The 13118-nt window shown below is 40.5% G+C and overlaps 1 protein-coding gene across 1 annotated transcript in view; it reads right to left on the bottom strand.

Moving 5' to 3' along the window:
* mapkap1 (MAPK associated protein 1) overlaps nucleotides 1-8378 on the bottom strand; it is a 16187-nt gene extending 7809 nt beyond the window's left edge. Inside the window, exons 1-4 of the mRNA XM_085794132.1 lie at nucleotides 8221-8378; nucleotides 5486-5981; nucleotides 1674-1763; nucleotides 1038-1186 (exon numbers count right to left, since the gene is read on the bottom strand). Coding sequence (XP_085650258.1) covers nucleotides 1038-1186; nucleotides 1674-1763; nucleotides 5486-5768 — 522 coding nt within the window. The 5' untranslated portion in view covers nucleotides 5769-5981; nucleotides 8221-8378. The remainder of the gene's footprint in view (nucleotides 1-1037; nucleotides 1187-1673; nucleotides 1764-5485; nucleotides 5982-8220) is intronic.
* Between the last annotated feature and the right edge of the window lie 4740 nt (nucleotides 8379-13118).

Genomic DNA, 13118 nt, shown 5'->3' with positions numbered 1-13118 from the left:
ACCATATCTGATGATGCTTTCAAGCACCGCCTTACGGAAAGTGAAGGTGGTGTTCAAAAGCATCATCAGGTACGGTATAGTTCTGAATGGTATGATATGGCAGTGGTTCTTAAATTGAATTGATGCTATTTTTGAATAGCAAAAATAGCATCAATTAAGAAATCATTAAAAAATATTATTCAATAAGTATTTCAATAAATAAATAAGTGTACGTTCATAAACTGAATTGTATATTCAGTAGTCGATTCAGTTTCTTTATCCTAAAAAACCCAGGATGGTTTGATCCAACCTGCAACGTGCCACATGGCATCACTTGTCAATCACTGCCACCTTGACAATTTGAGTTGTGGTTGAAGCTGAAATGCTGCTGAAAACACAGAACAAGCGCCAAAGAAGGCAAAATCACAGCCGACAGAATTAGGAAGAATATGTTAAACTTTTAATGTGTTTTCCGTCCACAAGCTGCCGTTGCACTGAGTTGTGAATTCGGTTTAAAAACAGATCTTAATTATAATCCCAAAAGAGGTAATAAGAGTTGTAAGTTAATAATTCCCTGTTTAACAAGTTTTTGATCAATTAGACACTGATGACACAGTGTTTTACGTATTTTTCACAACCAAGAATGCTTTGCACTGGTTAGGAGATACATGGCTGAAAAAAAGGTTGAGAATCACTGTGATGTGGTGGTATATGCTATGCAGGGTGCAGTCGAGTATGGCACCCAAATTCCCTGGGGTGAATGAAGGGATGTGATGTTGAGTGTTTTTGGAGCCAGTGAGGAGAACCTCTGTTTTATCAGAGTTATTCAGGATCAGAGGGTAGATGGTAGATACAAGGAGGCTACGACAGAGCCTCAGAGAGCACTGCTGATAAGTGGCAGGATATTTGTCATGATGACTGTGTATATAGGAACTTCAGTGTCAAACTGTAGGAATATATAGAGCAGTATGTGTATCTTTGCTTCCCTATAAAATAACTCACATTCATGATACATTTACTCTTAAAATTACAACAGGATTGAACTGTTCATCACTCACCTTGCCGTCAAATTTGGAGTATTCATTGAAGGGGTTGTTGAGCTGCTGTGGACACTGCTCCAGCCGCAGCGACAGGGTGGATTTGGTGCCCGTTGTCCGCGGTCTGTCTTTAAAATCCCGCTTTTCAAACAGAGAGCCCAGATCCTCCACTAGACAGACAGAGATCATTTTCAGGTACACAACAGAAACAAAACATTAAGATGTGGAAGGATTTTATGGCAGAAGCAAAAACAAGTGAGAGAATCGCAAAGCAGGCACATACTCCTAAAATAATTCAAACTAGGTGCTGGACCACAAAGAAGAATGAATCAAAAATTGAGAAATAGAGTCCACACACTAGATTCAGCTCCCCATTGTCAGACAAATCTGATGAAGGGCCTGGGCCCGAAATGTAACATGTGGTGTCACTCACATTAAAACATTCAGGAGCTGAATCTAGTGTGCGGGAAAATTTCTAAATTTTAGAAGCAAAAAAGGTAAAATGATCTAAAACTAGAATATGAAGGTAATTTGCTGGAGCCAAATTCTCTCCCTCATCTCTCTCAGAAACCAAATGAAAGCAAACATCATATTCCACTGAAAAGAATCAGTCACAACAACATTAGCATGTGCATTTAAAACTGTAATAAGCAGTACCTGACTGGGAGGACGACCTCTCTTTCCACTGAATGTTTTTACATTTGATTTGGTTCTGCCGCTCCTTCCGTAGCCGCTCAAGTCTTTGGGCTGAAAGGAAAAAACAACTTTAAAGTGTCTGTGACACAAACAAGTCAAAATGAACACAAACCTGATGAAACAGAACAATCCATCATTACATAAATCACACAGTGAAGACAACAAACCACTGAACACTGGCTCATGAGAGGAACACAAGCAGACGACATCACATGAAGCCGTTTCCACCTGACTTGGAGGACACCTTCCTTTGCAGTGTAACCAAATCCAGTAGATCGCATGTGCAGTTGGTGTAGAATAGTGGCTGAGTGGACTGTCCATGCCACGGGGTCATGACAAATAGACCTGACCTGTATGTACACAGTTTAAAGGTCCAGTGTGTAATAATTGGCAAGGTTTATTGGCAAAATCTGAATATACTACCCATGAATACATTTGTATAAGTGTATAATCGCTATAAAATAAAAGTTTGGTTTTTCCTAACCTTATAATCCTTCTTTTATATTTACATATAACAAGGGTCTTGCCATCTTGCACCGCCATGTTTGTACGGCAGCCTGAACGGAAAATCCAGCCAGCCAGAATCTCGCGTGCATAAATAAAACAATGAAAAAGAAAGTGGGAGGAAAGAAGAGGGAGTAGGAAATAGCAGATATATCGTAAAATGGTTTAGATCTTCACCTCATCGCTCCATGCTCCTGAAATACAAGTTTTTTGTCCCCTAGAATCCGAACGCAATATGTCACGGTTTTACCCCCATTTTACACACTGGACCTTTAACTTGGCCTCAGAGGAGCCTTGTTATTAATGAAGCCGGGGGCCGTTAAGTGACCTGCAGCCAGCGTCCTACTGCTTTGTCCAAAAAAAAAACTGAGGAGATGGGTCGGACTAGGAAAGCTTGGATAGTGCCGCTGGGTCCCAAAGGTCAAAGGTCAAGTTCCTTGTGACATCATAATGTTCTGTGGGAAAACCTCCGGTCATGATTCATTTCTGCAGCTTAGACAGGGGAGACTGTGAACATATTCGCTGCAACTTGACAGGGTGGTGCAGGAAACAACCACAGGGTAGTTATTCTAGTTTTTTAATACAGTTCATAGTGTTGTGTCTGCTTCCACTGTAGCGGAAAAGAAGAGATGCATTGAGGCAAGGACCTCGGGAGAATTAACATCACTTCCTTCGGGTTTTCCCAGAAAAAAAAGAAAAGAAAATTGCCAAGAGTCCTATACCAAGGATCAAGCAGTTGACTGTTGACTGAGAAAGTCCAGGGAGGTCTCCTGTCCTGTTTAAATGTTGTTTCAATCCTTTCACAAAATACCATGAAACGTGATAAATACATGTTAATTGCTTCACATTCTTAGATAGAAACACCTTTAAAGTCTTTGCTCATCCCTGTGATCTTACCAGCAGCCCCGGGTTTCTCACGACTGTCTTGTTGGAGTCCTGATGAGACAGCCACCACAGGTCAGTTCTCAAGCTCAGGTCTGAAAGTCTCAGAGGATTTTTCTGCTTTCTACCCACAACCCAGAACCACGACCAGCACTCCACCAGACTCAGTGCGCCAGTGAAGGGAGCCAAAAGGAGACGTGCTGTCTACCTTTGGACTCCCTCCATCACCAAAACCACCTTTACCTTCCAAATAAAACACTTACATGTAGCTTAGAACAGATTCACACTCTGTTTGATTGAAACTCAATATGCTCATTTCTTACAGCACCACATTACACACCCACACCCCAACACGATATTCAGTTCATGACTGATTTGATGGTGATTAGGACACCAAACCTTGAGATATAAGGGGATACAATTACTTAATTGTATTGTATTCTGACAGAAAATACATTTTTGGACATTTTATCATGAAACAAATCAGTTTTTTTCCTCTGTACTGGAGGATAGTCACAGCCAAAGTCAAATGGACAGGAAGTAGAAATGCTGTGTAATTTTGGAGGAGAACACAGACTAAATGTAAAGGATAGATTAAAATATAAATAGCAGAAATAAACACTTGAAGGAAGCTTATTTATCTGTTTTCATCCATTTCACTTATGACAAGCTCTGAGATGATTTTACAATACTGAAAGAACCTCTTTGCAGCTGCTTGTTCGTGGTTCTATCCAATACATCAGAATGTGACATTGACTGTGACGTGATTGGTGGAACTGCTGATCTCCTGGAACCCAGAAAAAAATCTCTGAAATGACCCAAAAAATGTAGGCTCTTTTAGGCTCCATGTCACGAAGCAAAACAAAAACAAGTTTCATAAATATTTAGTGAAAAACTCCGGGGGGCATGTGGCATTAATCTGAATTATCATGCGGGACCACTTTAATTACTGTAGTGATATAACTGCATGGCGTAATTGTTTGTCTGGTGGGCACATGTTTCTTCTCCCAGCTGACTGAACTTTATTGAGACTCAGCACAGTGGCTGAAAACATAACTGAGAGCAGGAGCAAAGAAATCATTAGAATTTTTTAATAATCTGTATTTTTTCTGATTCTGATTAGCACATGATCTTAGAGCAAAGGGCAATGGCCTGCTGGTGTAAGACATACATCATGTTATGTCAACATCCTTTCCTGCATGTAATTCCATTGCACCGTTACCATATTTCTATTTCTATCTCTACAAACTAGTAAGTAAAGCATAAAGGATGCTGAATTCCCACTTCCATAGCTGCTAATTTATGTTCAGTGTAGTGCTGTGCGATATGGACAAAATTATATATCCCGATAACGATATACGTATATCCCGATATAATATTCTTTCTTAAAATTACATGTACAGAGTATTTAGTGGGGGTTTTTTCCACAGGCTTTTTGTGCATTTATTTTGAAAGATTATTTGACAGCTGGAGAGAAACAGTAATGGCCCTTTTCTACTACAGAGTTACAGCTCGGCTCGGCTCAACTCTCCTCGTCATATCACGGCGGCTACGACCACGTCGTCTCACTCTCTTTTTTCGAACGTCGCGTCAGCTCCAAACTCACTCGTCTGCATCTCAATCCACAGTGTGGTTTTCCACACAACAGTTTTTTTTTCACACAACTCATGTGAAACAGTCACCTGTTGCCATACCGACGACGAGCTAACGTGTCCTTTTTAGTTTATCATCTCCTCTCCTTCAGCGTCACGTTCTCACCACACGCTGTTATGTTGTCAACAAACACACGTGCTGCAAACGAACTACACTGTGAAATGATTGGCTGTTTGCCTGTCACTCAAGCTCCCAGGATGTTTTAATGTCCCACATACCTGAGTTTTGAGTTTTACACTGCTGACTTGTATCACCAGAACAAACATGCCCTGCGACAAGTAGTAGCCCAGTAGCCTACCCCACACATTGAAATTACGATATAAACAATAGAGGGTTATATCGTACGGTAGACATTTTTATATCGCACGACGATATATATCGTAATATCGCACAGCACTAGTTCAGTGCATTGTCAACTTTTTTTCAATGGCATAATAAAAAGAGCAACACTTACTTTGCCAAACTGGCACTGATCATAATACACAATTAATAAAATTTACACAGTTAACTACAATTTACCCCATGCTTTCCACCCCAGCGGCAACAACCTTCGGTAGCACACACAATTTGAGTTGAGCCTCACTAAACCACTGGCCCAGATCACACACACACACACCCCCTCCAACCAACAGCAAGACAGGCTATCTGGCAGCCCCTGCCATGACGACAGGAGGGAGGTGTGGCCAACAGAAAGCCTGCCTTGCTAAGCGGCCAGAGCCTCGAGATGAGCCTACCTGTGTTGGAACGCCGCCGAATCCCAAAGTCCCAGCTGGAGGTGATGTCCATGGACTGGGAGAGGTCACAGGCATGATTGTCCGTCACGCTGCTGCCCTCTTCGCTCAGGGTGCCCGACCCCGTTGACCCGCAGCTGCTGCCGGGCACCAGGGCCAGTTGGCACTTCTCCAGATCCACATCCTGGTCTATTAGTACCATCTCACACATTCCTGTATCATCACTGGTCACATGAGACTGTCTAATGTGGGCCAGAATAATGGCTGGATTGTCCAAGAAAGCCATTTCCTCTACTTTGTGAAGTGTGGCTCGTAGCTTTGGATGTTTTTCTCTTTGTCTCACGTCTTGCCTCTGTGACAGTGGACTTCTTTCACATCCTTTTTAGTCTCTCTCCGAGAGTGTTGAAGCAGTGGATGAGGACAAATGGAGCGCAGTCATATTTTCCATCTCCTTTTTCTGTTTGCTCTCTCTGCCTCCAAGTAGGAAAGGTGTCAGTACCTGTTTGGAGGGAGACAGCAACTATTACATGGTGCAGGCTGAAACTCATGAACCACCTTAAAACACATTACCTCATTTAATTATGATAGGGAACTTCTGGGTTTAGCATGTTGTAAACATGTAATGGAGAGCTTTTCAAGTAACAGACAATATAATTTGATGCTGGAAGAGGGACAGGGCGACACAAAATTTAATATTCATTAATATTTTGACAGTAGGGTGATTCTCTGAATTCGATGCACTTGATCTGATTTTTGAAAAAACTTTCAACCCTGTAATAATGACTCAATCCTCTAACAGTGTTTTTGTTACAGGGTTAAAGATTTTGGCTAAAAGTAGCTTTAGGAAATTAAATTATAATATTTTTCATTCATTCATTGTTTGTTTTATCTTATGAAGGTTAAAGCAGAAGTAAGCGGAATGTTTGTGTTAATATAAGTCTTAAATAGTTATATCTTCCGACAGCAATCACTTACACGCTATAGAGTGTTTGGTCTGAAACACGGGTCTGTCAGTCACTCTGCTCTGCTGTAAGCCGAGGAGAAAACTTTCCTTGTATCCTACAACCTTTATCCAATGAGGAGAGAGAACGGCATAAAGGGGCGGTCCTCTCTGTGTGTGCAGCCAAGAGATGTGCGTGAATGTGGTGACGTAGGGACGAGGGCGGGGACTGCTAACTCCATCGGCTGACAGAAAGTTAGTCAAAACGACCGGATCGCTTACTTCTGCTTTAACTACCATTTATATATAATGGAGTTGAAAGGTTGACAATGTCAGTCTCACAATAAAAAACAATGAAACATACGTAAGAAAAGATGCTAACATATCTTTTCTTTACAGTATGTTCTTCTAAAGTGCTGAGGATGTTGAACCAGGGACTTTGGTTGAACTGAACCATTATTTTGTTGTTATGGAATTGAATTGAACACAACTGGGGGACATGATCAAATATTCAGATTTTGGTATTGTTTTGGTTCAAGTAGTCAGGAACTTTATTATATTAACAAACAAAAAAACTGGCTGTCATCTACTCCTTCAACCCATAATTATTTAGTTTTTTTACGATTTCTATTGTTTTTTTGTGCTTTATAATCCAAAGACACATGGATTCATCAATTAGCCTAATAGCTTTAAAACAAATGTTAGGCAAATCTTTGAGGTAAACCTTAGTGCACCGAATTCATGGAATCACCTAGTAAGTGAATACAGTGTAGAGTAATATTTTAGTCTCATATAGGCTAGTTTATTTGTTGCTTAACCATAAAAACAGAAGTAAAACAACCTGATAACACTTCCAGTCAACAGTCATAATTATTATATGATGTTGTTATTGTCACAACACTCGTATTAGGCTATGCCAATGACTGTCCTAACAGGGTGTTAGCCATGACTGCACACTGCTGTTTACCGGTAAACAAATGGCCTCTCTTCCAAACACTGCTTGTCGCTTTCCTGAGTGTTTACACTGTGGACACAAGGCTGTTGATGATTTAAACACTGTGGAAAGAGCCGTGACGAAGGACAAATCAACCCAGTCACCCCGGCGTTACATTAGCCTGACCGAGATAACCAAGTTAGCATGTGAAACCCAGGATGCTGTGGCACCATACGTCGTTGGGACTTGATTTAATGTCAGCAAACAGTCACCAGATAACCGGCAGCATCCAGTTACAATCGTATCAAACATGTCCCTTTGTGTGCGGGGGAGTTAAACCACGTTTAAAAGCCAGTTTCTGCAAACAACTTCTTCGCCTGACGCTAACAGCAGCTAATGCTAAGCTGCAGTGTGATGTCAAGTTTGCTTTGTCACTTGAGACAAATCTTTGAATTTTGACAGTTTCATGGCCAGCGTATCTAAACAAGGAGTGTCTTATAATTGAGCCGAGTGTCTAAAATACCTTCCACCCTACAACCTAATTAGGTAGTGATGGTTCCCACTGGTTAGACTGACGTTAGCTGATGTAGCTATTGTTTTTGTTAGCTATTCTGAACCTTGCTAACTCGCTAACTTGAAAGTCGTACACTTGAGATGAGTTGGTGTTCAGTTTGTAAAAAAGGCAAATGACCAATGACTGGTGTTCACAGTATAAAAACTGAACCAGGGCAAACTGCATTGTTTGTATCGAGTTAGCTCGTAGGCTTGTTTAGGCTAAAATCACTGAGGCTTGCTTTGGTTAGCTGGCTGTGGTTAGCTGTTACCATAACCTCTCAGAGATGCTAGAACATAACGGCGTCCCACCTTTAGAGGTCCCATCCGACGAGACGTCCACGCTGCCTCATTTTAATCCAATGCATACTCCCAATAATAACGGATAACTGTTCATTAGTAATAATGCTACATAGCTAAATCATATGAGCTCTTCCTTGCAGTGGAAGTCCTGGTTCACTTCCGTTTCCGGCCCTTCAAAGTAAAAGACAGCGATCGTTAGGATCAGGTTTTTTGATGGGCAGTATGTCAACATCCTCATTTCCTTAGATGGAAAGGAACCTAAAGGAAATGCATCACCAGACCTTTGTTATGCTGTATGTATCTGGATTTCAAAAACAGAACTGTCAGTTCACGATTTCACAGAGGATTTAATACTTGTGGTAGCCTATCTGTCAGAATAGCTGCACATTAATCTGCACCTTTGCACCATGGAATGAAAAATGCATCTCCCCCAGTCTCAGAGTCTTTTGAAATATCAGTGAATACAGTGAATAACAAGTAGCCTACTGCTCGTTATAATTTTGTACTATGCTCCGGGCAGGTACCTATATGCCTGTATGTTGAAAATAAATCTAGTAGGCTAGGTGCATCACAAATAGGTAGGAATTGCTGTGAATGGACTGCAGCTGGTCTGTAGCCTACTTCACAGTTTCTGCGAGTCCATGTCTTTGGGTGGGTCAACAGGGTTAGGGACCTCATAAATCCCCTATATGAGATTCTATATAATAAAGAGGATTCGAGTTTGTGAAGCTCTCTTCCCCTCTCTCCATGGATGTATGATAGGCCTATAGTCTTGATTTCCTGACTGAACTAATTGCTGACTTTTATCTCTATCTTTGTATCAGAAGGGAACTTTCAGTCCACAGTGAATGTGGCCTGCTGTATGCCATCAGTAGCCTATCTGTATGCCAATTCCATATCTTAATTCGTACTGGTTGATGTCTGTCTTCACTTGACTAGGCTATTTGATTCAATGTTGATGCTGCCACCCTGTGACCATAGAGCAGAAGTGTGGACTGAGAGCTCCAAGGCAGGAACAGAAAAAGAGAAACACTGAAGCCACCAAAAAAAAAGAATGTTGAGCTGTATGTCCATCCACCAGCTGACCTCCACACACTTTCACTAGGGTGCTGGGCTAAACACATTCTGTCCTATTAAGTGAAGGAGTTCAGACCAGTTTCTGAGTCTGACTGGCATGGCAAAACCATTATAACAATGGATTATCTTAGGAATGGTTGTTGCTACATGAAATACCAAATAGCCTGTTACAAGTAAAAGCCTGAAGATTTTCACCAGAGAGGTGGTGAGAGAGAGGCTGTTGAAAATCTTTGCACTGACACCAACTTTAATATGCATAAGTGCACAGAACAACATATTTAAACACCCTGCACATCTCTTAATCAGTACTGTTGCAGGTGTCATTGGCAGCAGACACATTGAATGACAAGATATGGCTGGATGTCCTGGATTGTAAGAAGACTTAATGATTTTTTTCATACCATTAATTTTATTTGCACAACATCAGAAGCCTGTACATTTGTTGCATTTTAGGGGAATTCAAATCTCTTTTGGAGCATGAAGTTTCCTTGCTCCCTATGATTTGCCTGTTAATCCTTAGGGGGCGATGTGAGACTTCACAGAGGACAGAGCATCCTCTGATTACAGGAGCTTTGGTGTTTTGTGTTTAACATTTATTGAAAGGTCACTAAATGGCAACACGTGTTCAATATCACATGGACTTTTCCCCCGACATCCGCTCCTCTTCCTGGAGACCCCTCCCACATGTTCTACTAACTATCAGCCCATGGCCGTGCTCTTCAAAAGCCAAAGAACTCAAGAAACATATGAACCAGTACATTTCAGCTCGTAATCTGATTCAACATTCAATGAAAATCAATATTAAGATTCCAGACCACGCCCAAACTAGTTTGACTGGCTTTGTACCTTTCAGGACACTCAAGTTGAAACAAGGCCCTCATTTGATTGTCTACTCTAGACAAAAAGGGACAATCCATTTAGTCTCTCAGCTTTCCGCCCATAGATAACCAAAGCAGAGTTTTTGTATTTTTAGTGAACAGTGTGTTACTTAATTAAAGAGTAAATTCTGAGCTAAACAAGATTCCTGCTACAATTTACGGGTTGTGTGCTGTGTGTGGTTTGCATGATTTACAGCAAGTCCACTAAAGCGGGTTATGGTGCAAGCATGTAATACAGTAATGTGATCCCTCAAAGATGTAATCTGTAACCTTTCCAAATGAAATGTCTAAAAACAACTAGACCTACTTTCCATATGTTGTTCTCTCTCACATCATCCCAAATGTTTCCAATCGATTCTCAAACCACAGAGATCTGTGATTTTAATCTTGGTATCCATGGCATCTGCTTAATTGGTCCCCTGTCAATGACATCATATCCTCTATGATCGTGTGTCAGTGTTGTATTTCCTGCCAGAAATTGTCTTTTACCAAGTTTTAAGCCATATTGACACCTAATGGTTTTTTTCAACTCTATATTTGAACCAGATGAGTCAGATTAGTCCTCAGACGTCTGGATCTGAAGTTAGAGAAACAAGCTGAGTAAATGTTGAACAGCTCATATCCCAGCTGCTGGAGACACCCTGTCCTCTGTCCACTGAGCTTTAGTGAATCTCTGCATTCAGTGTTTCTACTAATTTTAATTTCCTGGACACCACCTCCAGAGGTCAGGGTGAAAATTCGGTTGTCTGGTTTATTTGATAAAGATTTAGCCCCAGTGGAGTGTGTTTGAGGAAACAGTGACAAATATTGCAAATATACATGATAGCCTATGCATGTGTTTGTTTAGACCTGCTCCCATCAGATAAACATACAAGTTCATAGCTTACACTAAGGAAGAGGTCCTTCTCAGACCTAGTATTGAGTGTAAACAGTCATTTACATTCATAGGCTGAGAGAGGCGATGGGTCACTCTCTGTGGCTGGTTTGTACCTAAGTCATAACTCAGTATTCAGTCGTTACTATGAACAAATACAGTAGTTCCACAGAGTCTTCTATACGTGAATTGGAGTTACCGGTAATAACTGCAGTACAAAATAATGTAGGCTATTTTTTCCCCACTATGTCAGGTCAGATAACCATAAACAAAGCAGAAGTAAAGAAAAACTGCAAAAACCACACATGACAAAGTGATGAGAGGGCGTTTCCTGCAGTTTAATCACCCACCAGCTGCTACAGTTATGTTATTTGGGTGTTTAAATCCTCTTGTAGTTATTAGTGTGACTGCTGAAGCAGTCACACTATTGTTCTTCTGTTTGGCCATTTTCTTCCGCCTTTTTACGGTCTTCTTCTAGTCCTTCATACTTTGTGCTATTTCAACAATTCATATATCAAAACGTGCAGCTTCTTTTGAACTTTATCGGCATTACTTTTCTCTTTTTAACTATTTAAACTTTTTCAAATATTTAACTTTTTCTGATTTTTTTCAGCTTTATAATGTGTGTGTATTGCGTCTAACGAGCAGAGCCAGAGTGGTGTCAGAGTGGAGAGAGGCAAAAAAAACATTCTAGAGTTTTTCTGGCTAAACTGTCAGCATGGCCACAAATTAAACTCTAGACAAATTATTTTCTCCAGTTTTGTAGCCACACTTGTCTTCTGGCTAAAATTCTGGTCAAAAATGCAAAGAGACTTAGATAATAATTTTAAATATTTTTTAAATGCAGCCAGGGAGCTCTCTGCTCTCATTAAGCTCAATGCATTTTTTTCACATCAGCAGGAGAAGGAGCTCAACTTTGTAACTTGCTGTTAAGTGCTTTTTAATTCATTTTAATTCACCAAAAAATAGTCACAGGTCACAAAAAAGTCCTCTTCTTACTTGGTGTGGCTAATTTATATTAATTTATTTTTGTTTTAAGCATCATTGAAAAATCTCACATTCTGCAAAGTCTCAACCTCTCTTCTTTACAACTCCTCTGTAGTGTAGGGGTTAGGGTAACTGCCTGCCAACCCTAAGGTCACTGGTTCGAATCCAAGGGAAGAATTCTTGTTATGTTATGTTGAATTCTGCTCTCCTCCCCCGCCTTCAATTGGTTACAGGTGTTTGTTATCTCCTTGATTACTCGTACCAGTTTGCAGCACATCATCACATTACAATGAATGACAACAGTCTTGAAAGCAGTGTGCTCTCTGTAGCCGAGTGGCAGAGTAAAGGTTTAGTGATCATATGGTCATGGGTTCGATTCTTGCCTCAGTCATTTCACATCATTGCTTGACTTTTGATTCCAATTATTCAGCTGTCATTGGACAGTCTTTGATTCCTCATAGTATAAAGCTCATTGTAACTCAGGTTCTCTGTGGCCGTATGGTTAGTGTGTTAGGTGTTGTGCTATTTCAACAATTCATATATCAAAACGTGCAGCTTTTTTTCAACTTTATCGGCGTTACTTTTCTCTTTTTAACTATTTATACTTTTTAAAATATTTAACTTTTTCTGCAAATTAAACTCTAGACAAATTATTTTCTCCAGTTTTGTAGCCACACTTGTCTTCTGGCTAAAATTCTGGTCAAAAATGCAAAGAGACTTAGATAATAATTTAAAATATTTTTTTAAATGCAGCCAGGGAGCTCTCTGCTCTCATTCAGCCCAATGCTGAGAATTCTCCACAACTCTGTCTGAAACATGCTTATGTCTGTGCTCTCTGTGGCGAAGTGGCAGAGTAAAGGTTTATTGATCATGAGGTCATGGGTTCGATTCCTTACTTTTTTTTTTAAGCAGAAGCCAGTGATCCTCTTATCAAAGGTTTTCTTTACCCCTCACATACTGTCTCTGTCTGTAGCCTAGTGGTTAGCTTGCTGGTCTGGAGACCTGAAGGTTGCTGGTTCAATTCTTGCCTCAACAACAATTATAGTGAATTATTTTCCCAGTTGTCCTCTGTTGACTTCTGATAACTTGCT

The sequence above is a fragment of the Trachurus japonicus genome, chromosome 12 (genome assembly GCF_045865225.1).
Source record: "Trachurus japonicus isolate A0001 chromosome 12, Traja_1.0".
In the NCBI taxonomy this organism is placed as follows: domain Eukaryota; kingdom Metazoa; phylum Chordata; class Actinopteri; order Carangiformes; family Carangidae; genus Trachurus; species Trachurus japonicus.
Note: the sequence above shows the minus strand (reverse complement) of the source record. Positions and strands in the feature narration are given on the sequence as shown.